This window comes from Dichomitus squalens, assembly GCF_000275845.1.
Source record: "Dichomitus squalens LYAD-421 SS1 unplaced genomic scaffold DICSQscaffold_3, whole genome shotgun sequence".
NCBI lineage: Eukaryota > Fungi > Basidiomycota > Agaricomycetes > Polyporales > Polyporaceae > Dichomitus > Dichomitus squalens.
In genome coordinates this window covers 57,730-85,088 of record NW_006766885.1, presented here as the reverse complement: position 1 = coordinate 85,088, position 27,359 = coordinate 57,730, and the positions used below count along the sequence as shown (strand labels likewise).

The following is a 27,359-nucleotide window of genomic DNA, read 5'->3' as shown; positions in this document are numbered from 1 at the left end:
GCCGAGTCCGGAGACAGCGGGGCGAGGCGAGGCGAGACGGGAGGGGGGCCGATGAGGCGAGAAGCGCGGCCTCGGCCGCAAGGTTGAAGGCGAGTGCAGATGCCTCCGCATTGTGGAGGCGGGCCTGGGTGGAAAGGCCAGCGTGTAGAGGCCGGCGGGCGTAGCGGAGATTTGAGTGTCGCTGGGGACGTTGAGGGTGGGAGGGGCGAGATGGAGCGGGCCATAGATACATCGGAACTAGTAGAGCTGGAGGGAGACATACGGGGAGCCGGGTCGACGGCAGGGGTTTTCTTTGAGGCAGCTTGGCCAGTAGAGGAGACTGTGGATGCCATTGTTAGTAGAGGACGATGAGGAAAGGACTCACGAGAGGGGATGGGAAGTGGGCGCTTATTGGGGATGGTGGTGGTACGAGTCGAAGGTGTCTTCTGGATCCATCGAGATGCAGATGCCGGCGGAGGTGGGGGGGGGGGGGGTGGGGGGCAAACAAACGCACAGTGGCAGATGCCCGATGGGAGATAAACCGCTGCAGCCCGATTGATCGATGGAGCGCCCCTCGGATAAGTCGGACTTGGGCCCGCCTTCTGCTGCTGGCCTGAACCTCGGCCTGGCTCCCGAGTGCGCGGCGCGTGTGGTGCGCCCCAGATTTGCAGATGGCGACGACACGTAAGAATTCGCCGGGGATCTCTCCGCCGGGGGTCGGGGTCGGGGACGGGCTCGACAACAACGGCGGCGGCGGCCGCCCCTGCAATGATCTGCACGACGTTATTTCGCTCGCTGTTGTTGTCATCGCGGTGTTTTACGTCCCGAGTGCGTACGCAGCGCGCTGCGGACGGACGATCCCAAGCTCGGTGTTGCGGGACGCTCGTGGTTCAGGGTACGTATGCCGCGCGCCCAGTCGCCCGACGCAGTACGTAGTACACACGTGTTGATACCAATATTCCGAGGCGGACAGAGCAGAGCTCGAGAAGCGTCCGTCGTGGTATCTCGACCGATGCTGCCGCGGGCGAGTGCAGGAAGACGGATACCACGATGGCCGTCGCCCCGTTGGGTCGGCCCTTCCTCTCCACCCAACGCTGCCCGGTGACGTTTTCACGCAGGCGACGCGGTCGACGCGAAGCCGCTCCGAGCCCTGGGACATTGAGATGCGCACACACAATTGCAGACCCTCGCATGAGAACGCCCGCGACCGAGAGCGGACGTCTTCTGTGGACGCATCGCGTTCGTCGTTCTCGCCTATCGCGATCCAATCGCAGATGCGCAGGCGGCAGCTGCGGCAGCCTGCTCCGAGTAAAACAGTTTAGAGCACTGGAGGTTCGCCACTGCAGCTCATTAATGCACGCGTCCGCATGTGCGTCGTCCGAGCCATCCCTTCGAACTCTTCCTCGGCACTCGATCATTTTCGGATGGACGTCGCCCGATCGGACGTTCGTCCCCATCCGCGCGCTGCGCGCCCAAACACGCGGCTCTTGCCCCGCCTTCGACCTTCGGATTCGGGCACCGACACGGTCAGGGGCTCTCGTCCTGCGTCGCACGAGCCCAGCCCGAAAACGGAAATCGATGCCCAGGGGCTTGTCGGGGCGGGCGCGCGGGACGCGCATTCCCAACGCACGCTCGCCTGCGGGCTCATTTCCCGGCGTCATGACGCCTCCCTGGGGGTGTCTATTTGCCCGTAGGCGCGCAGCGCGAGTGGTTCAGGAAATGGCGCTTCCGCTGTCGGGCGTGCGTATGGCTTCGGCGTCGTTTCATGACTGGGGAGGTGTGGGTCGCCCATGAATGCATGATCCGTGTGTCCAGTAGTGGACTGACTTCCCGGCGGGCCGCAATGAGCAACACCACGATCGCCGTGAGAGGAGGATCGAGCGCGTTCTTCTTCTTGGTGCATTGAAGAAGCTGGTGCATTGAAGAAGCTGGTGCATTGAAGAAGCTGGTGCATTGAAGAAGCTGGTGCATTGAAGAAGCTGGTGCATTGAAGAAGCTGGGAGTCTGATGCAACTCAGTCGGCACGAGAGGGAATCCAGGCGTTCGAGTGATGTGCGCAACGACGCTACCCGCGCCTGGTGTTCCGTTATGCCTCCCGACATATGGTCGACCGCCAGCTCGTTGGCACCAGCGGGATGATGAGACCGGAGAGCGCGTTGCGAAGGACATCGGCCGGCTGTGCCGTGCGCATCGCAGCATCTGCCCATTTCAGTCCAGACAGCTAACCCGTCGAGCAGCTTGTTCGGAAGAGCCGTCACGAAGGACGGAGGCGAGGGACGTGCAGTGCCTTGTGCTCCGAGTCGTATCGCTGTATGCCGCATCGGTGTACGCTGGCCACTGCAATCCAAATGCGTGCGCCCCTGCGCCCTAGTAATGTCCCAAGACATGAGCTCGATTGACTCTCGATAGCCTAGGGTGGATTAGAGCTCAGCGAGCGTTCATCCCGCCCGAGAACGGAGGCGCACATTCCAGTTCAGAGCGCGAAGCGGATTCGCGGACGTCCGTCATGGCGCATGTCGGTCATCGTACGCCAGTGAAGCTCCCGCGGGGAAGCCGTCGCCGCACCTCGCGTCGTGAATGATATGAGGTTGGTCGCCCGGCTGCTGCTTCTGCTTCGCTGCCCTCCCCTTGTCCTCGCATTCACGAGTCTGCCGCCCGCGCGATTCATAGTACAACGGACGTCGGATGTCGGCCGCCTGCGCATTGGATTGGCGTCTGCATCGCATTCGTGTCGCTCGCATGGCAAGAGCGATGTGGACGTGGAACCGTTGGTGGCCTTCTTCTTTCGAGCATGTGATCCGCGATGCCCTCGGGCTCGGGCCCTCTTCCTTCTGACCTTCCGCGAACAAGGCGGATGATCTTACGCTTTTGGACTCGGCAGTCAAACCTGCGGTCGTCCAGCCTCTCGTTTCGATCATTTCGAGACACAAATGCCCAGGACTTGACCGCATGCAAGTAGAAGACCTGCTAGTCGCCGTCCACGAGACGGCCGAAATGATCTATACCTGTTCTGTAGAACCAGCGTGTTATTGGAAAAGTATGCTATAGCGAGCATGCAGGCGAGCATGCAGGCGAGCACTGTGGTGCGCACCATGCAGGCGAGCACTGTGGTGCGCACCATAGTTCACCGGCAGATCGGTGGCTGACACCTTTGCCGGGGCTTCTTCAGACGATACGCAAGGGTCGAGCCGTCGTGCGCTAGCACATGTCTCGCGTCGCCTCCCATCTTAATCAAGTCAGTCGTTCGGAGAATGTACACCCTTGTGAAACACGAATCTGCCACCGGCTCCAGGTCAGGAAACACGAGAACAGAAAAAGATCGGCCTCGACTCCGTTCCGAGAACGGTTCGTAGTGCCAAGCGGGGAACATCATTAATTCCACCGTCATGGAATGAAAACTTCACCAGCAGTTTGCACACCGACAACTCCACAATCTAGCCAGCAGCACACGGACGGCAGTCAGACATCCGAAGACAGGCCAGTATAATGTACATCGTACGTACGCGAGACGTGACAACCGGGACGGAAGAAGGGGCAGCCGTTCGCTCCAAACAGCGCACCTCCGTTCGGCGTCGGAGGCACGCAACGGCCAACTTGCGATCCCGCTCGAACACGAACACGAACGCACGCTCACTCCTCGTCCTCGTCCCCGCTATCGCTCGCCTGCTGCAGGCCCTCAATCTGCACGCCGCCGGTGTCTCCATCCCCGTCCTCGTCCGCGCCTGCCGCGCCCGCGGTCTCCTGCTTCTTCTTGAGCTTCGAGATGACTTTGTCCGCGCGGTTGAAGATACCGCCGGTGGGTGCGCCGCACGCGGCGCACTTGGGTGTCTTCGCGAACCGCTTGATCGCGCACGCCGAGCAGAAGTAGTGCCCGCAGCGGGTGACGACCGGTTCTGTGTACGGCTTGCGGCAGAGGATGCACGCGAACGGGATGTCGTCGTCAGAGTCCGAGTCCGACGCGTCTTCGTTCGCTTGCTTCTTCGGGTCGGCGGCGAGCTTGTCGAGCTGCCAGCCTTGGAGATCTAGAAGGGAACATGCATCAGCTCAATTGTCTACAATCGCTATCAACAAGGCACGCATGCTCCAAGGCTGGGATGTCCATGCGCCCTTGGAGACAGTCTGTGCACTTGCTGCGCCGATGTAAACCGGCGATTGGTGTAAGGCAGCACGGACGCACGACATGCATGCCGCGTGAATTCGGGAAGGCATACTCACAAGTTCCGCGATCGTGTAAGAATTTACACGTATCGCCATAACCACAGTAGCCCGTCTCTGTCGAAGCGAATGGTCTGTCAATGGCAGGCCGTGCGTTCAGGGCCAAAATCGCACATACCTTTGTAGTCCTTACACACGTCGGGCTGATAATCGACGATGGTCACTGTACGGATCGTGCTGTTATTCGACCTCTGCGGCCCGACGCGCATCGCCTTCGGCACCTCCTTGTTCTTCCGTATGTGCGACGCGTACGCCTTCTGGCCGCGGTACAGGCCATCGTCCGGCACCTCCTCTTCGTCCTCGTCCTTCCTCTCCGACTTCAGCCGCTTCGACAGCAGCGCCTCCGCCTCGTCGCCCTCCAGAATCTCCAGCGCAGCGTTCACGTGTGAGCCCGCTGCCGTCCACTTCACGTCGGGGCCCTCCCGCGCGTCCTCGTCCTCGTCCTCTTGCCGTTGTGATGCGGTGCGTTTGGTCCCCGCGCTGAGGATGCTCGCAGCAGACTTGCGCGAGGGGAGGACGACTTCGGATTTCGAGGACGAGGGTACGGGAGCGGTCAGAGCGGTGGCGGGTGGAGACGTTGACCGTTTCCGACCTGTCGTGGGTCGCCCGCGCCCCTTCTTCTTGAAGAACGGGACAGAGACTTTCTCCGTATCAGCCATGACGCAACAGCTAGCAAACGTTGGAATAAGAGGTGGGCGAAACACGCGAAGACAAGGGTACCTGGTCGGTGGGTTTGACATACGCGGTGGCTGAAGGCGCTGACCTATAGCTTAGTCAGCGCCTCCATCCGCATAGGCCACATAATCAGGCGCTGGAGGCGCTCGAACAAAACCACCGCTCACCTCGGGAAGCACTTCCTTTGTCAACAGCACCCGCGGAAGCTCGCCAATGCAGATCGTAGCGCTTCTCGAAGAGACAACACTTCAGCTGTTTGTTTGGTAAGGATTCGACGACTTTAGTTACATGACCTCCCAGCTGCGCCGTACTGGCAGCGCCAAGCAACGTCAGGACGAACACGCTCTCAGCGGATAGATCTCTCTCGTTCTGGTCTCATGAAACTCACGGCAGCCCTAGGGGGGTGGATATGGTATGATGCTCAGCTACTGTTCAATGCGGCCCGGTCGTCCCTTTTGCGCTGCTGTTGTGATTGGGCTTGCCACAAGCTAGAGGCCGGCAAGGTTGGATCTTCCAGCTTTGGACGTCCGGAGCCGTCTTTATTCCACAATCTTTGGAAATCTCACTTAGGTCCGTACTGGGGTCTTCAGGAGGACGCTCGGTTCTCCCTATTCAATTCTTCACGTTTCTTGCAAACACGACGCATCCGTCCGTTCTCAGACAACCTGCATTTGTGGACGCGCCGGCGGTGGGAGCCACAGTCACGCCATACCCACAGTACCAGGCCGAAGACTTATCTCAGGCATGTGAGTGGACGCGTTTTGACTTAGCTCGACGAGAACTCGTGATGTCTTGACAGCCCGACCTACTGCATGCGTTGATGTCCTATCACGCGCCATGTCCTACAGCCTAGGGCGCCCGATATAATTGCGGATCATAGCTCCCCAATTTGTCGCGCTCAGAGACTGGTGCCCTAACGGATACAGTTAATTACTGAATGCATCCGCGACTCGGTCATGCGCCCAATTACTATCACGCACGGAATGGGCGCTGGTGCCTTCCCGGCCATGCAAGAGAGTTGCGCCAAGACGTAAAGGAGGAGTGTACGGTATGCAGCGTTCTCCCGAAGACTCACCGCACCGTTGATTAAAGTGGGTACGCCTTCGTTTCCCCACACCGATCTCCGGCTTGTAGCCACATCACAAAAGGTGCCAATCTGGGGAGGTGGCATCGCAATATTGCAAGATTGTTTCTAGGTTCGCGTAGGTACTCCATCCTTGCCACTCCTGTCCCTTGGCCCCCTTCTGCATGGGTACACATTCTACTCCGCCGTGTGAGCTCGCCGCTAGCTGACCTGCGTGCAATACCCAGATAACGGCGTGGTCGGGCGCCTCATGAGTTGGGACGCCGGCTTTCGTCGTATGTACGAGTCAGTACGACGAGAGGACCTAATAAGCCCCCAAGTACCCGGACTTTGGCCACGAAGAACGTGTCGGGCGAGCCGCGCTGTGGGATTCGGCTGCGTTGCACTCACACCACATCCACACGTAAATCCTAACATGAGCTTCGGCGTTCTATGCGAACATTCGCAGCCCCGGCCTCGCTAACGATAACGACACACGAAGCCCCCCTGGCCGCGATCGAGGCTCGCCAACCCTGCCGGGCGCGCATTCCTCCCGCAGCGGCCTGCGTATGGCAGTAATTTCGAGCGAGCTACAACCGACCCCTCCACCACCAACACTGACCGCGTCGGCGGCACCTCAACTTCCGCTCCGGCACCGATCTCTCCGCTACTAGTCTCTGCTCGGCAGTTTTGTCACAACTTGAACTCTAGGTTTCACCGCGGTGTGCATACCGATAGCTCCTTTGAAAGGAACGGAAACCACGCTCACGTCGGTCAGGAGTCCCTATCTCGCCTATGGACCGCATGCGCCCCTGTGACGCCCACCCCCAGCCCTTGCGTGCCTCCTCGTTCTCTCAGCTTCCAAGTGGCGTCCTCGACGTCATGCGTCGCGCTCGGCTACCGAACCTTAACCAGGGAGGAGAAGGTGCACCCTCGGGGAATGAAGCCGATCTCCGCCAAAAACCCAAACAAAAGGCTGTAGCAATGGGGCAAACGCGGCCTGCGCCACGACGGGCTCGGCGTTAGCGCGGCAGGGACTATAGTCGGAAGCGGGGAAGTCGCGAAGCCACCAGTATTGCTGGCCCGGGCGAATCGTGAGGAGCACAGGTGCCTTCCCCCGTAGCCTGCAGCCACGTTCAGGTGCGACAAACAGGTTCAGGACGCAGCAGCAACCATTATCGATATCATTGATATTTGGATGACGACACGGGGAAACGATCGGCGCCGACGCTCGTTCTGCACGGCATTCCGGTAGTCACAGAGTACCGTATGACCAGGGCCATTGCACATTAGTGTGCGCTGACACCGCGTTGTTCCGCGACATCCTCACTGCGCGTTAGTAGGAAATGACTTCGATCTCGTTTGAGAAGGCGGATTGCTCATGCCAAGTATTACGCGACAGCGTTCATACAACACTCGAAACGCGCAGCAGACGATGTGATGCCTTCAAACTCGCGTTCGCATTCATAAGAAGTTAATATGCAGACGGAGGAGATATCTAGAGGATACATGGCTTGGTACTGCTCCGCGCCCTTGTCGCGCTGTCCTTCGCTGTGTTCAATATTGGGAGTACAACATACGGAACTCACGGACCCAGAATGGAACAGGGGGTGAACTGATAAGGGTGTGTGAAGAGACAGGACCGGAGATGTGGCCGTGAATCTCGAGTGGGGGTAGGACGCATTGCATGATAGCATAGCAATACGAGGATAGGTGGAGGGGGTCATGGTATCGGAGCAGGAGTGGAGGAGGTATACGGAACCACGATACTGATTTGGTAGGGAGAGATGTTCAAGGTGAACGGGGCAAAAAAGTAATGTGTTAAGCAAACAACAAGCATCGAAGTTGATGGGGGACGCAAACGCGATTGCAAGGGGCCCAAGGGGAGTCGGTCCGCCGGAGGATGAATTCAATCAACACGCACGAGTCTCTGCCCCATCATCACGCGTCCTCATCCCGAGGCCGCTTCGCCCCTGCACCGTCCGACGACGGCGCTGGCGAAGCCGACACCGACTGTTGCTGTTGAAGCTGCTGCTGCTGAACCGCGCCCGCCCCGGTGACACCCACGACAAGACCCTTCAGCCACCCGTTTTCTCTCCGGAGCGCCTCGCATTCCTTCTCGAGCTCGCTCACGCGCACCTCGAGCTCCTTCGCCTTGCGCTCCAGAGCCGCCTCACGCTCCTTCTTCTTCAGGCGGAACCGCGCAGACGCGGCAGTGTTGCGGCGCCGCTTGTCCTCTGCGGCGTTCATAGGCGTTCCGGACGGCTTATCCACGGGGGAGTCAACCGCCTGGGGCGACATGGCCTCTGTCGTCACCGAAGAGATGGAAGAACGCGACGTACGTGCACGCTTGGCGGTGGTCGTTGGGGTAGATGCAGGGCTCGGCGCGTGGGGAGGTGATTGCGCGGGGGCAACATGGGCCGAAGAGGGTATAGGCTGCGAAGACGCGGGCCGGTAGGTCGACGCGTGCAGCGACAGGAGCTGGGCGATGGTGTTTGCAGCGTTGGGTGCCTGGGTGGGCAAGGGTGCGGGGGGCGCCATGAAGGGGTCGATACCGAAGCCGGCCAAGAGGGAATTGACGTCAAAGGGGGGTAGCTGGGGCTGGCCGGGATTAGCAGCCGAGGGGAGGATGGAAGGGAGGACAGTGCCCATCACGACGTTCTCATGCGAGTGGGTCTCCGCGATGCCACTGTGCTGTATATCTTCGTCGGGGTCGTTGTAGCGGTCGGAATCATCCTCGCCGCTGTCGTCAAGCGCAGTGCGCTTCTTGCCATCAACAGACTCCTTTTCGCAGCTCGGGTTTTCGCCCGGGCGGTTAGAGTGGAGCGGTTCGTCGGACTGGAAATTCAGGTTCGTCCACAGATCAAGTTGAGCATTTAGGTCGGGGAAGGGTGGGACGGCGAGGAGGTCGGCGTCCGAAAGGTATGGATTGGACGGGGGGACGGGGTGGACGATGTTGAGACCTTGGAGATTGGATGGTGCCATTGCCTATACAGATTTGCGTGCTCGGGCGGCAGCTTCTTTTGCGTGGAAGGCGGCTCCGAGGAATGGATATGGCTATGCTCTGTGTTCCAGTCAGCCATGTTGGGCTTTGCAGCTCGTGCGGTGTGCACCATACCAGAGGGGCCGCCGACAGGCCAGGAGAGAGAGCAGGCGGGGCAGAAAGAGAGGAGAAGCAGGAGGTGAGGGTGGGATGATGGTGGTAAGAAGAGGAGCAATCACTATCTAGCCGGCCGCTGAGTAAGGGACGTCCTTCGGACAGCGGCGTCCCGGCAGCCTCTCCCAACTGTTCCTCCGAAGCGCGCGTCGGCGCGTCCGCACCACTCCTTGGCGTCGCCTCATCCTTCATCCCCACCTCCTTCATCTTCCTCTTCGCAATCTTTGCATGCATTTTACAAGCCACCCAGAGATCACTCATGCTTACCGTCCACAGAGAAAATACAGCCTGCGCTACAGCCCGTGTTTCACATCCAGCACGCGGAGTTCACGGAAACTGATCGACCAGAGTCAATGTCCATCGATTGACCCAACAGATCGGCTTGGGAAAACCACACCGCGACTCCCCGCCCCGCCCTGTCTGAACATGGCGACACGAATCGTTCTGCCACCGCGCAGGAAGGCGGTCGGCGTCGGTTATCTTCCATACGACATCCAGGGGCGCAATTGCGAATGTGCATTTGCGCGCAGCCCGATACCGACCGCCGTCTCCTCTCGACCGTCGGACCGCGTCGGTATATACTCCGCCCGCCTCCCGACACATGCTAGGGCGTGCCGTACAAGCAATCCCATCGTGGCCGTTGGAAGCCACAGAAACCCACGTTTCGTGGGATGCACGAGGCTCCGTCCGAGACCCAGGACGTCAGCTGCCCCTCAGCTCTCACGAAGGTCTGTAGGAGCATGCCTCTGTCCGTGCCTGCACAGCTGTGTCGGGTCAACGGTCCGGCGGGACGAGAAACCGCGCAGATAATTTGGCAAGACCCAGAGCGCTCTAGAAGAGAACTTGAACACCTGTCAGCATATGACGATGGGGGCTTGTGGACTCTCTACAGGGATAGTCTGTATTACGGATGCATAACGCAGTGGAATACGGAGTCCGGAAGGGTAATAAGATATTAGGAAGGTGATGGACAAGTTGTCACTGCAGGGTAGGGGGAAAGTTATATACGGCTGCCTAGCTTCCACTGTGTTCCTGGATATCTCTCCTAACTAACTCCTACGATCTACAAAGCAAGAGAGAGCTCAACATAACGTGTCGGTTTGTCCATCGGTCCGTACCGTCACCAATATGAAGAATGTTTTCCGCGCCAGGCCTGTCGTCCTACGGGCAGATGAACATTTACCTCACAACAGCTGCTTCCAGCCCGCGTCACGGCACTTCTTGACGAGCCGCTTGACCTCCTGCGATCGTGCGCGAGTGGTGACCAGCAGGGTATCGGGCATGTCGACGATGACCAGATCATCGACACCAAGCATCGACACCAGCCTGCCAGAGCCCGGCACCACGATGCCACCCGCCGCCTGCTCCGTGACAACTGTGCGACGTGAAGGCAAGAATGATCAGCGAACGGCGTGACACCAGGCTCTAGCCGAACTCACCCAGGCCGCTGTCGCCAAGGATGCGGGGCTGGTTGGACTCCGCGGGCAGGAGGTCCGCGAGGGACGAGAAGTCTCCGACGTCGTCCCAACCTATTATGCACGGAATATGGTTAGTTTGGCCACAACACCCGAGCGCTAAAACAACGCAAACGAGAGCGGTCGAGCACACTAACCGAACGTAGCCGGGACGACCGCGACGCGGCGGTCCATCGACGCCGGTTCCGCGACGGCGTGGTCAATCGCGATCTTCTCTAGCCCGGGCCAGACCTCGTCCAAGACGCGCTGGCGCGTCTTCTCGTCGTCCCACGCGAGGGCGATCTTCTCCAGGCCCTCGTGCAGCTCCGGCTTATACTCTTTGAGAAGCTGCATGAGGAACGCCGCCTTGGTCACGAACATGCCCGCGTTCCACCGGTAGTTACCCGTCTTGATGTACGCGGCCGCCGTGCGCGCATCTGGCTTCTCCTTGAACGAGGATACGAGCCGTGCGTTAGGCGCGTCGGAGAGGCCGAGCTTCTCGCCTAGGCGAACGTAACCGAAGCCGGTCGAGGGGTGCGAGGGCGCGATACCGATCGTGACGAGGTAGTCCTTCTTCGCGACCTCGACGGCTTCCGCGACTGCAGCGAGAAACGCGTCGTCGCCGGATATCATGTGGTCAGCAGCGAAGGAGCCGATGATCGCGTTCGGGTCGCGCACGGCGAGGATCGCTGCCGCTAAACCGATGGCGGCCATCGAGTCCTTCGCGCTGGGCTCGCAGAACAAGTTGTGGGGGAGAAGGTCGGGAAGCTGCTCCATAATACTTTTGACATGTGCAGGACCAGCGACGATTGCGGTACGCGAAGCAGAGGAGAGCGGAAGGAGACGATCCCAGGTAGCTTGGATGAGCGACCGGCCCTTGAGCGTGAGGTCGAGCAGGAATTTCGGATGCCCCTCTCGCGAGAGGGGCCACAAACGCGTTCCAGCTCCACCGGCGGGAATCACAACCCAGAAACCAGGAATTTCCCGTATGCCGAAGGGAAACTGGGTGAGCGCGTTATCGCTTAGCGGCGAAGGGACGTATAAGCTAGGCGGTACCGCAAGTTGCGGGATTGAGTTCGGAGTGAGGAAGGGGGACTTGGCGCGGAGTTGAGGGCTGCCAGGCGCAGGAGTCTGGAAGCCGGGCGTACCGAGTCTTGAGCCGTTGTTGTTCTATGATCACACGTTTATGTTAGCATTACTCATTGCTTCCGCTGGCTGTCAGAACAGGGAGTGACCATTGGCTATGTATTCTGGAGTGCCGCACTCATGCCGCTAGGGTCTGCCCGCCACATTTTGATCCATATGATCTTGGACAGCTGGTCAGGAAGATAATGTCTCGCGCGCGGTAGAACCGCTCCGACCGTTCGCGCGCACTTCCAGGTTGCGTTTGACGCATCCATGTGCAGCAGGCTTCCGTAACATTCTGCTGCGGACAAATCAGCCGTGCACCGGCCGCTCTGCGTCAATCGAGCTGAATCTATCCCCACTCTCACTGCGTGCAGCCGTGGAGGCATGGCCAATTTCCAAGAGGCACTCCGAATGCCCCGAGTAGCCTGACCGTCCTCCCGAGCAAGCCCCCAGCTCGCCACAGCATTCAGTGCGGGATATGGCGGGACCGGATAGCGCCAAAGTGAAGCATATGCGGGGCCCGAGCTGCACCGGAAACTATACTCGTGCGCGGCCATTGTGGCGGGCGGAGATGAGGAGAGCAATCCGGAGAGCAAGACGTACCAGACCCTCCCGGACCTGACGCTCGAGGCTCGCGTTCGCCTGACGGAGCTCGTGGCATTCGGAGCGGAGCTCAGCGATCTCCAATTGCTTAGCACAGACGGTGGTCAGCTAAGTGCAATGTTCACGACGCTGTGCGGAGGGGTACTCACCGACTTCTGCACGGCTTCCATGATCTGCCTGAACATGAACTCGATCGGGGCGCCAACACTAGCCTGCGCTGCAGGAGCGGAGGTCGCGGACTGCGCGGAGAGGAGAGACATGTTGCTGATCTTCGTCTGGCAGTGGCTCGGAGACTGTGGGGGTAGAGATGAGAAGGACGGGAGGGATGTGGTGGCAGAGTTAATGCAGCTTGACGTGTCCACTCTCCCTGCGTGTCTGTACAGGACCGCGCTAGGCGCTCGACTGTGGGCGGCACCGGCCGACTTATATCACACGTGGGAACTCACCTATATTATTTGACGGGAGTCTCCGGCGGCGACTCTCCGCTATAATGTTATGCATCGGCCTGGCACGCCTTCAAGCATTTCGCACGCACCGTGCAAACAACTCCTCCACCATCTGTGAATCCCCGTGCTCTACGTTGACATGTACTAGAAGAAGACAAAGGGCCGTCTATCCAACAGCGAACCACGTCGAATCGGCCGTGCTGCGAACGCGAAGGCATACTAGCGGTCAACCGAACCTTTCGTTGAGTAGGCCTCCACAGCCAGATATATTGGTCATACCCACGCTTCCCGCACTTATCCTTACGCAGCGGTTTCACCAGGTTTCACTGAAGACATCACAGTCGGTGAATGTAGCGGCGGGTACCCACTGTACGGCGGAGAGCAGGGCGCGGCGGAGGGGCTACGGTGATTGGCTCGTGGGGGTTCAAATAAGGGAATCGCACGTACATCAATCAGCCGGATTCCGCCTGTGGTATTACGCTTGTCAATGTGAGGAATGAAGGCGGTCTAGTCCAAGACTAGGACTGACCTCGGGGAGCCTCGAGGACCCAAGCAACAACCAGTCGATTGCGAGCTCACTATCGTATGGAGTCAACGTGCTACCAGTCGGGTCTCAATAACCCGCTTTCACCCAATCTGTCGTAGTACGACGATTTCATAGAGGCTAATCTGGTCAACTGACGTCGGTGTACCAACGACGCGGCGCGATCACCTTGGAGGCTCTTGTTTGCGACTTGTGTCGCCCTGCGGAGATAGTTTCATTCTCCGCTCTCCCGTCGGCCACAGCGGATGTGTCTTGTTTGACTCCTCTCGACCAGTCTGCTCGTGCGAACTGTCTCTACGACGACATCAAGTCTGGCCACGGCCTGCCTGGAGACTTGCAACATGAGAGTACGTAATGACATCTAGTGAAGCGCATACTTACCTACCAACGCCCGCTGTCCAGCTACCACTCATACCAGAGGCGATGCGGAGCAGGCGAATGTGCTTTGTCGCGCCCCAATAGTGACTCTGTGGAAACAAGCTGTACGTGCGACTCTTCAGCAGTGTGTATTGTCCTTCGTCAGGTGACTGGGGGCATGCAGACGTACGCTGTCTAGCAGTTTGCCATCATCATCGCCGATCTTGAGGCGGAGCGGATGACAAGCTGGCACCGTGCAAATCCGACGGCATCCATTCGTGGGGGAGCTCGTCGACGTCGCTTGCTTGACTGCGGTAGGTCGTTTGAAAGAAACCCTGTTCTCCAGTCGAGCGCGAGCATCGACATGCTGGCTGGCGCGACACAGGATGGCATAGAGAGGGGCCGTGAGACGAAGAGGGGGGAAAGTATGCTCTGTCCTCGCTCAACGCATGAGCCGCCAGGACAGTGAACGGGAAGTGCCTTGCGGCCTGCCCAGAACGGCATCGAGCCCTCTTCTCCGCTGGAACCTTCCGTCGTTCGAGCATTTTAAAGTTCGCCTTGCCTGTTGTTCGACGCCGCATGATGGTAAACTGGCCGACAGGCTGCAGACCCTCGCGAATCCTGGGGTCTCGGGCCAACGATGGCGTCCATCGACCGCTCTCGCCGCGCGCATGCGGGTAATCCTCCCCGACGACCCGTACCCCGACCTTCGATCCTGTCCTTCTGGCCCGTAGCGAGAACCGGGGAGGTCCGATCTGCACCATAATGCATGCATGTGACTGCATGCCTGTGTGGCCCAGAAGGACGAAGAAGAGCGATCTCTCGTTAGGACAAGTGGGGATGAGAGAGTCCGCGGCGACCAACCCCACGAACTAGGAACAAGGGTGGTACTCTGGGCTGGGAGAGCTGCATAGAAGGCCGCCACAACTCGGCGAACACGATGAGGGGCGTCCGTAGGCCTTCGTGGGCAGTGGGGGGTCGCGCATGGCGGTGGGGAGAAAGAGGACCTCGGTGTTCACGAGCCGCGCACACGGTCAATCCCAGCCAGGCCTTCTCCAACGTGACGCCCACTCGGTGCAAACTCTAACTCATACAATCTGCACCCCAGACCTTCTTCACGTCTCCTGCCAAATGGCGGCCGCTTTCCCGAATATATTCTATTGTCCTCGCTGCGCGCAAGCAAGGGTAACGGCTCCTTTATACCAGCATCTGGTGACTCATCGGGGCAATCTGCCGTAACGCTGGGGCCGGAAGTAACTTCGAGGGTGGGCTAAGCATAGTTTGCCGAGTATCTACTAATCCCTGATTTCCAATGTAACCTAATATGTCAAGCACTCCTTTCAGTGATCTTCCGGAATATCCGGGTCTTCGATACGAAACGAAGCTATATACCGCGAGGAGAAGTGCACCAGACCGGCGAGATGACACATTTCGTGCGTGTCGCCCTCCAGCTTGTACCCATGAGACTAACTCGAAACTTCACAGAAGGCAGTGACTCCTTTTCGTTATGCCATGTGTTCTGGCACATCCATAAGTGCTGTTGGTCGTCAATGTTCAACTGGTGGCCCTCAGTACCGACATTTATCATGCGATACGTTTCTGGCTGCAGTTTCGCCCCGACGGACAGGGCCTATTGGTCAAATATAGCGGCTCGAGGAAGCGCGATTCTCGCCCTCGATCACCTTCTTTGCGCCTCGTTTCTGGACGCACGCCTTGCTACCGTTCCATCCTTCAGCCAATGCTAGCCATGCTGGTCGCGGGATGCAGTGGGCGGTGGGCTTTCCATATGCATCCTCTTCTCAGCAAGCGCGGACTAATCGAGCCGACGAATGTGGACGGCTCCATCGGCGTGCAGTTTCGGGACCTTTGCAAGGTGCCAGGTTCTCACTATTCGTGTCACCGCATCATATCGTACGTTCCTCACGGTTCTTATCGCATTTGGGCTCGCATACTGAACCACAAAACTGTGTGAGTAACATAAATAATATTCATCTATCAACACGCTGAGGGAAGGAACATTCTACGAACAGGTCATGAGGGGTGTTCTTCGTATCCAATAGCTACTTTCTCGAAAGGTGGCTTCTAGGGCGGAGTAACACTCCAATCCCGGTTTCCAGTTCGCACCATATCGAGACGCATGCCCACCAACAAGTGCCCCCGATCCATGGGCGTCAGGAACGACGTCTTCACCTGGTGGCGGCCTGCGCGCGGATGCGGAAGGTGTCTTGATATCTCGAGATCTCGCCCTTCCGGAAAAGATACGCCTATTCGTGGATGGATGCCCTCACGTCAAGTGTACGTTTGCCTTACGCGTGCACCAAACTGAGTACGGGGTTTCAACCTTGATGTATTTTTGAGTGCGGCAGACCAACGTGTAGAGGTATATTGCAGGTAAGTCCAGGCTGTCACACTCTCTCGCGCTCACTATCCGTGCCATGGCCTAGAGCTAGATCACCAGAAGAGCCGTCACCGTCGATGCAAGCGTTCGGCGCCCACAATTCTACAATTGACGCGCTGCGCACAACATCCCGGCACGTGAAGGTAGAAGTTAGCGGCGCCCGTCAGGTCGATTCCTGCTGGCTGCCAGTTCGCCTATCAGCTTCTATCGAACAAATAGCGGGCTCCTGAGGAAACTGCACGCGCCGGCGTTCTCGGAGCTAATCTTAAAACTATAACTCGTGATGTTCTCGACTATCGCGCGGGCGAAGCTGTGAGGGGCGTGGTCTAGGGCGACCCTAATTCATAGCAACCGCCCACGCTCGCCCTACAAATAGGTGCAGGTTTTCCTATCCCCCATACGGATAAGTCAATTCGAACATTCCCAGATTGTAGAAGGCGATCGCGAACCGTGCTCCGGCGCGCGAGCGGCTCAAGGGTCGACTGGGGCGTGGGGCGCATTCAGGCCGACCAGGGCCCAGGTTTATCTACAGCACCTAGCCGGTCTGGGCAGTGACGTTGGGCGCAACATGGAAGCTATAACGACATGTTTTCACGTCAGATCGTACATAGCTTGCAGCCCTTGAGCAGAACAGGGGTGAGCGAGAATACTGATCGTGGTTTGGCTATGCTTCGGCGGTTCCGACACAACGCGCAGGGTCGCCAGCCTCGGCGTCGGGCCGTGCGTTCTCGATCCCCTGCTCGCGCCGGCGGTTGTGGACCCTAATCTCAACAGTGCCAAATAGATGGTGTCCTCATGGTCCGCGATGGACAATTAGAGCAAAGTGTCGATCGACTGAGGACAGCAAGTCCATGCCGATGGATCGATCATCTGGTCGTTTCAACAAGGTCACGTCCTCTTTCACTTATCTGTGACATAATTGTAGCCCGCGTGGGCTTCAACAGACTTTACTGGCCGCATGCTGATAAAAGTTGTGTATGTATACGATATCAGGACTCATCGATCGGAAGTTTGAATAACCCGAGAAGGCGGTGGTCGTAGCGCTTGTTTGAGTCGATCGAGCGCCGCGGGTAACCGTCTTCGTCGTGGCTAGCGATTGCAAACTCGTGCACTTCGAGCATCTGAACGCTTACCGTTGCAACGCTCATCTCTTCCCTTCGGGCACGTCAGGACCGACAATAGAGTGGATCGAGGTGGAAGGGCCCGGGTCCCATCCGCTATTCAGTACTAGTGTGTAATGCTGGCAACTTCGACTCTCGTCCCTCATGTTATTCGCACGAGCTTCGCAAAACGGCATATACGACAAGAATGGATATGGGATCACATACAACACACCATTTCCGCCGGCGGCTCAGTTGATATCGCGATGTGCTTGTCAGCCGGGACCGTGGCATGGCCCTCAAGTGGGACATCTCTAAGAGTGTTCTTACAGGCGCACAATCCCCATTTAGGTACCGACATACGGAGCGACTCTCCACACACAAGAAGTCTTCTCGGTATAGACTCTTCGATTGGGTGCTGGTTTGCAGCCGTCCGAGGCTTTCTCATCTTGTCACAGAACTGCGAACTTCGATATCTTTCGTCAGGTAAAGTCGACACTGAAGAAGGAACCTTTGTGCAGTTCGTCAGCTGGCACACTACCTGTTGTCCTAAAGCGCGTGCGTGACGTCTTTCCCTGCGAAGGCTTGTGATACAGCCACTCACGGTTCCGGGTTCTGTTCAGGATATGCAGTCACTTTCTTCAACCTTTCCTCTGTCGCGAGTATTGTAATCAGAGTGCTTTCTCGCGGCGCCACTCGCGATCACGATCAGGATTGCTCGTCATTCATCGAGGATTTAGAGTTGTGCCACTGATTCTGCCCTGGCTTCCATGCCGAGAGGACCCCATTTCTACAGAGCTTCCCGCTTCCCACACGAGAGGACCAGGACCAGGAGCACTCGCTTTCCAGCCGTTTGCCATGCAGCTGTCTACAGTGCGGTTCCAATCGCCGTCCGGATTTCTCTCATTGCCTGTGAAGACTGAAATGCCTCTGAGCTTCTGCCACACCGTGCCAGCGCACTTTGATCCAAAGGTGGATATTGATGGATCATGCTTCACTCTTCGTCTCCTCGCGATGCCAGGAGCCGTTGGTAGAGGCGTGGTAAATCTCCGGAATACCAGACAGGAACGTGATCTTTCACCTGCCATGAGCCGCGATGGACACTCGTATGCTATGTCCGCACTAACTTCTGACAACTCCACTTACGCAGGGGCTGGTGATGTGCCCGCGCAGACGTGATGCCATGGGCCCATGTGCAGAAGAGCACAATCTCTGTGTGCCGGTAGTCGCCTTACCGTATGGGGCATTCTGGGACGCATGCTTTGGCTGAGTGCATGAAGACGTGCCCAGGACCCTACACTGGCGTGCGCTGATGCGAATGCCAGAAGCGAGCGCTCGTCTTGGCAACAATTAGTTCACCTTCCCATGGGCAGACCTCCTGCGTTCGCATCCCGCGTGCCCGTCCGTGGTTTGCTGCTTGTAGCCTATCTCAGGATCCGGACTCCTAATCAAAGGTGGCCCGACGCACCGTCACGGTGCGTCATGCCGAACGCTCATTTCCCACCAGAACCGTGCTAGCTCTGTGCTTCCTATCCTTGTCGGGCTGCGAGCACACGTCGAAGTTCCCTTCGTACCTCCATCGCCTGGTTTCCTCGCACGCAGGCTGCGGGAGCGCGTAGTACCCACGCTGCGCTGTCGCACTTGCCAATCAGGTAAAAAGTGCAGGGCACAGACGTGTTGGAGTGCACTGGGGGCTTCGCGCTCGCGCTGGCGTTCGCATCTGTGTCCGTCGGCTGCCGTTTATCTGGGCCTCGTCGTACCCGGCCGGCCTGCAAGGACACCCGTTAGAGCTGAGCTGCATTGCTGTCGCGACGCCCGGATCGCACCATGTTTGCAGTGGGAAGTAGGTCTGAGGGTTTAGTCTCGCGGCCAGTGCGGCGTTTGGTATGCCTATCTGGCTCTCACTCTCGTTAAGGAAGGCGCACTGCTGTTTGCTCTAGGCATTGCACCTGGGAAGCTTGTCGCTTAGAGCCAATTTTACCTTCGTCCTTCAAGTTACCTCTTGCAGCTGACCGCTCTGACCGCCGACAATCAGTTACATTAGCGAGGTCATACACGTTCGATAGCATATCTGATGGCATACATAACAAGACACACCATGCTTCCAGAAAGCTGATACACGTACACTGAGGATAGCCGGCCAAGGCATCGTCCGCGCGAGATATTACGAATATCTATGTGGAGAGGTATACTCGGATCCGAGAGAGGCGTGAGTAACTGTTCATACAAGAGGGAAAGGCTGATGGAAAGCAAAGGGATGAGAAATGTGCATGTTGTGTGAGATACAGAGTCCTCCAAGGACGAGGGATCACGAGTGTCATTACGAAAACCATTCAGATAGTTATAGCCTGGAATTGGCGGAGCGCCTCATCGTCGATGGGATCACGAGCTTTCGGTGAAATGTTTTGAAGATACTCCAAAGGCGCAAGGCGACGGTCGGATAGCACATAGCCAGGAGGAAGGGGTACAGCAGGAGGGATGTGATTTGGCGACGGCGAATGTGGAGGGGTGATGGGAATCGAGTGGTACGCCAGAGCCTCGGGGCTCAACGACGATGAGGAAGATGACGAGCCGTCGTAAGTGAGCGGCGGTAGGATAGGCTCCGTAATGCCTTGACGTACGTTCCGTCGCGCGCCGTTGTTCCGCGCACAGACGTAACGATTACGGGGCACTTCTATCGCCCGCAGGATAGGGATGTCGTCGACGGTTTGGAGCGACTCGAGCGATTCTTGTGTATAATAGGCATCTTGCGCGCAAGCATGTCAATTTCATTGCGGAAAGGCGGACGCGATGTCACATACTGAGGTGCCACTTTCGCGCATTCCGAGGATAGTCGATGAAGACGGAATATGTCTGCTTGATGAGTTGAGGTTCACTGCAAGAGCGATGCGTAAGTTGCAGTGTAGAGTACATGGTGGCAAGATCGATGACGAACTTACGTTCTGACGTTGTTTCGATGGAGAATTGAAGACCGGGTCGGACTATCTTTCTCGTAGTAGATAAGAAAGTTCTGAGGAACGTCAATGGACAAAAAGCGGACACGGCCACTAGAGTGCACTTACGTCGCGAGCCCTAGAAGGACCCCAACTACGGCCCTCGGTAAATCTCTGAATCTCTTGACCGGTGGCTTCTAGGGGGTTGGAGCTACGCTCTTCCCAAACATAGATGCAACCTGGTCGCAGAGCAAGACGTTCCTCATCGGCGAGACGGTGCATCACCATCGGTAGGTACTTGCATGCCACGGCATGGAGGATGATCTCGGCATCACGGACGGAGCGGATGCGCATGTTAGTGATAGTGGGCTGCTGTCTAGGAGACATGACAGAAGAGGGGATGGGGAGCAGAAGAGGTGGATGGGGAAGTGAGGGATGTAAGGCCGGCCAGGCGGGTATTTAAGAACGAGCAGGTCCGGGGAAGCAGCACATGGTGTCGGCAAAGACTAAGTCTCGAGAATGAGGCTCATAGGGCGCTGCAGGGCTGATAGAGTTCGGGAAGGAAGTTCTAACCCGGGGGAGCTACACGGGCAACGACCAGGAAGGAAGGGCTCTCGCCGTACAAGATCGGAAGCAGAGATCAACCTGCGTGCAGGCCAGACGCGCGCAACAGCTGACGATAGGCACGGCCAATCGCTGCTGAACCTAAACAGCCACGCGAACCTGCGGTTCTTGCGCGGCCGTGGCAGTAGGACACCTGGAATGACACGTTTAGCTCCCAGATTCCAGCGCTGCCAGATTGCACCATGAGCGATCATTCATTTATCTCCCCGTTCCATTCGGCAGACCTCCACTGAGGGCCATACCAGCGTCAGCTCTGCCATTGGCATCGACGTGAGCGTTGCGCTCGTGAATCGTTCTAGATCTTTGCTGACATGAAACCCGTTCATCTACCGTTCTGGCGCGAGAACGTACCGAGATCCGCTGTTCTGGAATGTGACCTGCTTGCCTTGAGAACATTGAGCGGCTGCTGCGTGACGGACGGACGATGGAAACGTTAACAACAAGGTTGTCTGGCCGGGAGCCCGCGTTGACGCGAGGCTCTCCCGCGCGCGTCTCTGGCACGAGTCGCTCTGTCGTCAAGCGCGGGCTTCGGCACACGATTATCTTCGAGGATGTGCAAACCCTGACATGCACTCTATAGGCCAGGAGCAGCACCCTCGCCCGTTGGCTTCCCATGCGACAATGGCTTGCCCAAGCCCCTTTGGCGCCTATGATAGTGGCAACGCGAGTCTGCTATAACACAAATAGTAAGGAGTCGTTCCCGCGAAGCTTTGATCTGGCACTCTCCTTCATGTACGATCCTCTCTGCGCACCTTCCATATCACACTCATCTATCCATACACGGTTTGGAAGTCGACCTAGTCTTCAGGGGCTGGCGGGAGTGACAGGTGGCAGATATAATTTCACATCAAATTGGCTTGCCCACGTCTGCCGTCCTGGAGCCCGCTAAGAAAGGCCAGATCTGTGACAGGTCGTACAAAGCTCGTGCCACTAGACGTCCAGCGTGGACATATATATGTCGTGACGTATGTCTCCTTCTCAAACCCACTTCTGTCCCCATCTGGTAAGGAACACATATAGCTCTATTATCTGATCTTCTGACCAACTGCAGTGCTCCTTTGTTTCACAAGCACAGATATGTCATGGGATCCCGAGCCATATTCGAACCCCGAGGAAATCCAGAAACAATGATATCGCACACTGCGGCTTGCTTCTGGAAGCACATCGTGTCTATCTCGCAGGATATCTGAATCTGTCATGATCGTGATCTCTTGTACTAGGTCTCAGAGTGTATCTCCTCGTCGGTCTCAGAATGCGGACCACAAATCCACAGGTCTCTTGATGTTCCTTCCTAGGTGCGATGTTCGTTCAGGAGACTTTTCAGCAAGTTGGGTGGTTCCTAAGAGTTCAGCGTCTAGCTGACTGGATCACGGCTGAGCGCTGACCCTTGTACGCGGATTATGGTTCTACCGCTAGGTCTAGTTGTGCAACAGCCTCTGCACGGTCCTCGACGAGGATAGCACGAAGTCTACGTACTCGCCCCTTAAGGTTCAGACTGCATACCAACTCTGGCATGGTTGGCCTTCAGTTGCATGGTTCTTGGAATGTGGACTTACGGCTCCGACACTTCTAGCTGCGAATGGGTCGATAGTGTAGCATTCGCGGCTGATAAGTCAGAAGGACAGTCCGTAAGAGGCTAGCACCCAGGCGTATACCTCACCCCGCTGCTTTGCACCCGTCGTATACGGCGGCAAGCTTCTTCAGCTGATCAAGCAGCTCCGACATCATCGTGTACCCACGCGATGGCCGTCTCCCTTATACTCCATTCAGACATTCCCTCTACCGGGGAGCTTTAGCACAAGCATCCGGAGGTGACGATCGGACGCTCGACGCCCATCGTATACATCTAAGTTCATTCCAACGAACTGCCAGTCGACCTGTGCTCGATACGCGTGTACGTCACCTCCTTCTATATCGTCGAACTTCTAGGCTGACGTTGCTTTTTGTATCACATGGCCTGGAAACCGTATGGTCACCTTGCACGTCCGGCGCTCGTTCAGGGAGGCTGCAGTGAGGACTATGTCTGCGGCATTGCGTGGGTAACGCCATTGAGTGCCAGCACCCTCGATCGACAAGGTTTCCTCGACGCATTGCCGGAGAGGTACGGCGCTCATAATCTGTGGAGCGTCCCTACTGATGCGCGCTACTGCACTGGTGCCAACCTCTCCACAGAGGCCGACCGCACGTTATATGACTCAACGAAACACATAATAATCTAGCGACAAGGAACTCACGCAGTCAACGCTCCCCAATTTTACGTGGGCGCCCCATGTGTTATCTGTCGCGATTTAGCGTTCTAACCCCAAGTCAGTTTTCGACAGTTCGAGAGCGGGCTCCATTCGTCGGCGGACGATCCGACAATTGAGTCCCACAAGCGTAGATGCGAACAAAGACCCTGTGGAACATCTCCTCGGCTGTCCTGCCCTAGGCCCAATGATAGAACGCGGTACATACCTGACAGCTCCCTGCAATGTGGCTGGTGAACCACCGAAACAGGTCAGGCCAATGACAACGGAATTGTGCTCCCACCGCCCTGCTGGCACTGATGACTTGGCATGCTGCTTATGCGCACAGTGGTCACTGATGGATCGCCGTGGCCGCGACCTAGGGTTTCGTTCTGGATCCGAAGACAGATGTCCGACTCCTCTCTCGACGGAAGTTCCTGGATCCCTCTCCGTTCTTATCACATCAACATATTCTGATTCGCTGCCATTGGCTGCGAGCATCGTGGGCTATTTTCTCATCTGCTCCCTAGGACGACCCCCAGCACACTATGAGTCTCAATCGCACTCACCACCTGTGTCCGGAGCATCGGCAGTCAAGACGCCAATAGACCGTTCCTGAGGGCGAGTAGGCCCATTCTGGCTCAACAGCACATTAGGCATGGTTTATTGATTCCTACGCTCGCGCTACTGAAGCTGGGATTCGGCGGGAACAATGCGGGTCCACTTCTCGGCTAACTCTCGTTGGAATTCCGCTCCGAACGTTGTCCGTCTTCTAATAAACCAGGGGACCTGTGGCGAGGTATGTCATGTTCACCATGGCTGCGCTTGCGTATTTGCTTACTTTCAAACTAGACACAGTGACGCACAAACTCCGCGTTGACGAAGTAACGGTTTGGTAGGTCCTGCGCCGCGCCGCATCATGGGTCCCATCTTCCCCAACCCCTGACTGCGGTGATGCCCTCGGTGGGTGAGTCGATTCATTGGACCTCATGTACAGACAACGAGGTCAAGGCTATCCCAATTAGGTGGGTATCGACTTACCATGTCCTGACTCAGCTGATGCGTCTTGTGCTTTCTCTGTCACCCTTCCACTGGGAATCATAGTATCACACCTATACATAGCGCCTACCGCCCGGCATGACGTCCGAGTCATGTACGTTTCTCTTTTGGTAAGGATCAACATACGCGTCCCTCCGTTAGGCTCGCATGCTTATCGGAATATGCTCCACCCGATAGGTGTCTTCGCTATCAAATGGTGCATGACATGCGCCCGTTTGGTCTTCTCATCCATTCCACCGGGCCCCGTCATTCACTCGCCTCAAGATTCCGAACAACCTCCGGCGGCTTCTAAGTGCCTGGCGCGCTTCTGTGCGACCACAGCGGGTAAGCGGCGTGCAGGACGCAGTTGCGGGTGCGCTCCTGGTCACTGCAGTCTGCCGTCGGGCTCGCGCTTAAGCACCAACAGGTGCTGCGACGATAGACCGGGTCCAATTGAAGCCGTGAGCTTGCAATTGCCGTTTCGAAGCAACTTGCTGGGAAATGATGGGCTACGGACCTCCTTACTGGTGCTCTCTTTCAGGGTCCTGTCAGGGAGAGAGAATCATGAGTGATCACGATTCGATGGAAGGTCGGCCTGCTTGACTTCTCTCTTTCTCATGTACCGACATGTTGGGCCGTCACTTCGTATCGTTCCCAGATGACGCATCGGTAGACATGAATGGCCTTCGTTCCAGGGTTCCCGAGACCGCAGAGCATGATGCGGAATCAGAGACGTCCCTCACGGTGTTGCGTCCGTGGAAGCCGAGAAACTATCGAGCCGCACAGACGGCGTGCACCATCGATTTTCATAGCCCAGGCGCGAGCCAGTTGGGGTCGCATCCTATTGGACGAGCTGACGTTATTCTGAGTTGACAGCGCCATCCATTCGTCCCAATCACTCCCAGGCGAGCGACTCTGCCTACCGTACAACAGTCACTGCCCGTCGGCTGTCTTGAGGCGTGAGTATGCCGGTTCATAGGTAGGTCGAGACCTTGCTTGTTCATCCTGATGCTGTAAGCTTCGTTCTCGTGTCCTCGCATAGCCGGTGACCTCGCTCCCCCTCTCAGCCCTATTGCCACCTAGAGTGGGACGGTCCTATATGTCGTCCGCCAATCACAGCGCACACCGCCCGCGGCGTCTCAACCTTCTGTAAGTGTTCTGACAGGCCGATCTGGATTTTCGCGGCGTCTCGTCACTGAGCTTTGTCTGGACTTTATAACCCGATATTCGACCTAAAACCTCTTCTCAGCGGCCCTCGGGGCGGATGACAGTACTGCCGAGCCACTATCGCATGTCGCAGTCTTGTACGCTGTGGGCGGCGCCAAGGTAATGGCTGGCGACGGGCTTCGGTGGCTTCGCAGAGCCTCACGCGGTGTCTTACAGCTACGAAAACATCCTCATTGCAATTTCCGTGGAGTCGTGTTGTACATGTGTATGGTGTCTCGTGATTGCAGTGCGTCATACCTCAGAATCCCTTGTTATGGCCACCTTTTTCGTAGAAATCTTCCAAGCGCTTGACGATGTGGTCAAGGGCTGCGAGCCATTTGTTGAGCTCCTCATTAAGCTTATCGGCAGGAACTGGAGGTCCTCCGGCAGGGTCAGCCGCGAGCTTCGTGTAGAAATCGGCACGATAGGGGCACGCCTTCATCGCGACCTGCGCGTCGAATAAGCGGTGTCATAATTAGTCACGACGCCCACGATCGCCACCGCGCGAATTAAGCCCCGTGAAGGCCATATCAGGAGACTGACCGAGAAGATGCCCTTTACGACGAAGTTGTGAAACTTTTTGAGCGTGCTCTCGTACGATTTGGTAAACGCCGTTGAGAGCTCCTCGGTTGGGTTCGCCTGCGCCGCTTGGAGGGCTTTGCAGGTGAAAGAGAGCCCGCGGAGGAGCCACATGAGGCCCTCGGTAGCGGTCCGCTTCTTCTCGCCCTTCTCGTTCACCACAAGCAGTTCTAGCGTCGAGGAATCGGCGGGGTGGGCATCGTACCGAGCACGGACTTTCTGGAGACGATCGTCTGAGCGCTATTTCGTCCAACCGGGAAGGAGAACTCACCGCGATGTTGCCCTTTAGGTCATTCTGAACCGGAATGAAGGCAGATGACCCCAGAAGGTCTAGAGGAGAGGAGAGGTGCATACGTGTTATCGACCTCTGGGTGTGACACGATCGCACATACCGAACAAGCCCACGACGCCCTGTGCAGCTTCGAGGAAAGCAACTGTATCGACGCCAGCGTCTGTGATCGGAACGTCCGCAAAGGACTGCAAGAGTTCAGCCCCGCATCATGGATGTCCCTTTGAACGCTCACCTTGACTGTCTCAAGATATGGTGCCATTGGTGTACGTGGGCGTTGGATGAAAAGGTGCTGGCAAGCGGCTGCACTACAGGAGAGATCCGTCGATCAGCCTGCTGTATCTAATCTAATCTCCATCCTCCCGCGCGCTGATTATAAGTATTTGCGTGTTCTTGCGTGCATCGCGAGCACCTGCGCCCAGTAGTCGGGCTCCGGTCAACAACATTAATTGCAATCTTGTCCCGCGATCCTTCGACTATCGCGCAAAACTTCCACCCAAACCACCCCTGGTAAAATGCCGCATGCTGATTCGGCCGTGATACCGTCAGGAATCGACAAGGCGGCGTTCTGGATCCACGTCCACGAACAGCTTAGCCACCTTCTGGCGGGTCAGCGCGATTGGGTATGTTTGCGTGTGTGTACTGTAAGCTTTCGCTGAGTTTTCGCCGCCTTCAGGTGACCAATCTGGCCAACGCATCGTCCCTCATCTTCAATGCGCTACAGGCCCTTCCAGACTTTGGCACGGGCGACCGCATGGTTAACTGGTGTGGTCCGTGTATAGCAGATTCCTTTCCTCTCACTTTGTCTCCTGAACGTCACTTATGCTCACTGTTTCGCGTTCTGTAACTCCAGGATTCTATTTGCACTCGGACCTCTTCCCCGCACCTCGACTCAGCCCTCAAACTCAAAAGCCGGCCAACCAATCCGCGCGACTTCTCCTCGGGCCGTTCTGCGGCAAGCCCGCCTGTCAATTCATTAATGTCTCGCCAGAGAAGGCGCGCGGCGTCTGCGCAGACGCATACTTGCAGAGGCTCACGGTCCTTGTCACGGACGTCAACGAATACCCCGGACACATCGCATGCGACGGCGAAACAAAGAGCGAAATAGTTTGCCCGCTGCTTCTTTCTATGCCCGGTCAGGAGTCCGAGCGCGCGCTCGGGGTTCTCGACCTGGATTGCCTTGCGCTCGCAGGCTTTGATGAGCGGGACAAAACTGGGTTGGAGAGGATAGCGAAGCTCGTGGTGGAGGCTTGCGATTGGTAGTAACTTATCGCTCGTGTAAACACAACGCGGGAGAACGTTGAATTCGACGTAGGCAGCCGCTCGAATGGATGGCGTCCAACAGT

The 27,359-nt window shown here is 57.3% G+C and overlaps 8 protein-coding genes across 8 annotated transcripts; 2 read left to right on the top strand and 6 right to left on the bottom strand.

The window, feature by feature from the left end:
- Positions 1-650: 650 nt before the first annotated feature.
- DICSQDRAFT_166086 (uncharacterized protein) lies at positions 651-1,301 on the top strand (the record flags this gene model as incomplete). Its single annotated transcript, XM_007361600.1, has 2 exons — positions 651-874; positions 953-1,301. The coding sequence occupies 2 exons, from the start codon at positions 651-653 to the stop codon at positions 1,299-1,301; spliced, it is 573 nt and encodes a 190-aa protein (XP_007361662.1).
- Positions 1,302-3,482: 2,181 nt separating this feature from the next.
- Positions 3,483-4,901, bottom strand: DICSQDRAFT_132536 (uncharacterized protein). The gene is made up of 3 exons (XM_007361599.1): positions 4,313-4,901; positions 4,195-4,251; positions 3,483-4,001 (listed from the first exon to the last, which is right to left on the bottom strand). The coding sequence occupies exons 1-3, from the start codon at positions 4,851-4,853 to the stop codon at positions 3,610-3,612; spliced, it is 990 nt and encodes a 329-aa protein (XP_007361661.1). The 5' UTR covers positions 4,854-4,901; the 3' UTR covers positions 3,483-3,609.
- Positions 4,902-7,996: 3,095 nt separating this feature from the next.
- On the bottom strand, positions 7,997-8,176 carry DICSQDRAFT_40263 (uncharacterized protein; the record flags this gene model as incomplete). The annotated part of the gene is made up of 1 exon (XM_007361598.1): positions 7,997-8,176. A coding segment is annotated over one exon (180 nt), but the record flags the coding sequence as incomplete, so codon positions are not given.
- Positions 8,177-8,389: 213 nt separating this feature from the next.
- On the bottom strand, positions 8,390-8,917 carry DICSQDRAFT_51250 (uncharacterized protein; the record flags this gene model as incomplete). The annotated part of the gene is made up of 2 exons (XM_007361597.1): positions 8,390-8,626; positions 8,711-8,917. Coding segments are annotated over 2 exons (444 nt in total), but the record flags the coding sequence as incomplete, so codon positions are not given.
- A 772-nt stretch (positions 8,918-9,689) lies between these two features.
- Positions 9,690-12,646, bottom strand: DICSQDRAFT_177706 (mannose-1-phosphate guanylyltransferase). Its single transcript, XM_007361596.1, has 5 exons — positions 12,424-12,646; positions 12,275-12,361; positions 10,702-11,713; positions 10,529-10,618; positions 9,690-10,464 (listed from the first exon to the last, which is right to left on the bottom strand). The coding sequence occupies exons 1-5, from the start codon at positions 12,532-12,534 to the stop codon at positions 10,274-10,276; spliced, it is 1,491 nt and encodes a 496-aa protein (XP_007361658.1). The 5' UTR covers positions 12,535-12,646; the 3' UTR covers positions 9,690-10,273.
- Positions 12,647-19,452: 6,806 nt separating this feature from the next.
- On the bottom strand, positions 19,453-20,340 carry DICSQDRAFT_51174 (uncharacterized protein; the record flags this gene model as incomplete). Its single annotated transcript, XM_007361595.1, has 4 exons — positions 19,453-19,865; positions 19,921-19,994; positions 20,059-20,129; positions 20,182-20,340. The coding sequence occupies 4 exons, from the start codon at positions 20,338-20,340 to the stop codon at positions 19,453-19,455; spliced, it is 717 nt and encodes a 238-aa protein (XP_007361657.1).
- A 4,985-nt stretch (positions 20,341-25,325) lies between these two features.
- DICSQDRAFT_98476 (het-c2 protein) lies at positions 25,326-26,310 on the bottom strand. Its single transcript, XM_007361594.1, has 5 exons — positions 26,249-26,310; positions 26,117-26,201; positions 25,996-26,054; positions 25,689-25,943; positions 25,326-25,593 (listed from the first exon to the last, which is right to left on the bottom strand). The coding sequence occupies exons 1-5, from the start codon at positions 26,273-26,275 to the stop codon at positions 25,405-25,407; spliced, it is 615 nt and encodes a 204-aa protein (XP_007361656.1). The 5' UTR covers positions 26,276-26,310; the 3' UTR covers positions 25,326-25,404.
- A 213-nt stretch (positions 26,311-26,523) lies between these two features.
- DICSQDRAFT_98472 (GAF domain nucleotide-binding protein) lies at positions 26,524-27,276 on the top strand (the record flags this gene model as incomplete). Its single annotated transcript, XM_007361593.1, has 3 exons — positions 26,524-26,636; positions 26,690-26,783; positions 26,867-27,276. The coding sequence occupies exons 1-3, from the start codon at positions 26,529-26,531 to the stop codon at positions 27,274-27,276; spliced, it is 612 nt and encodes a 203-aa protein (XP_007361655.1). The 5' UTR covers positions 26,524-26,528.
- Positions 27,277-27,359: the final 83 nt, after the last annotated feature.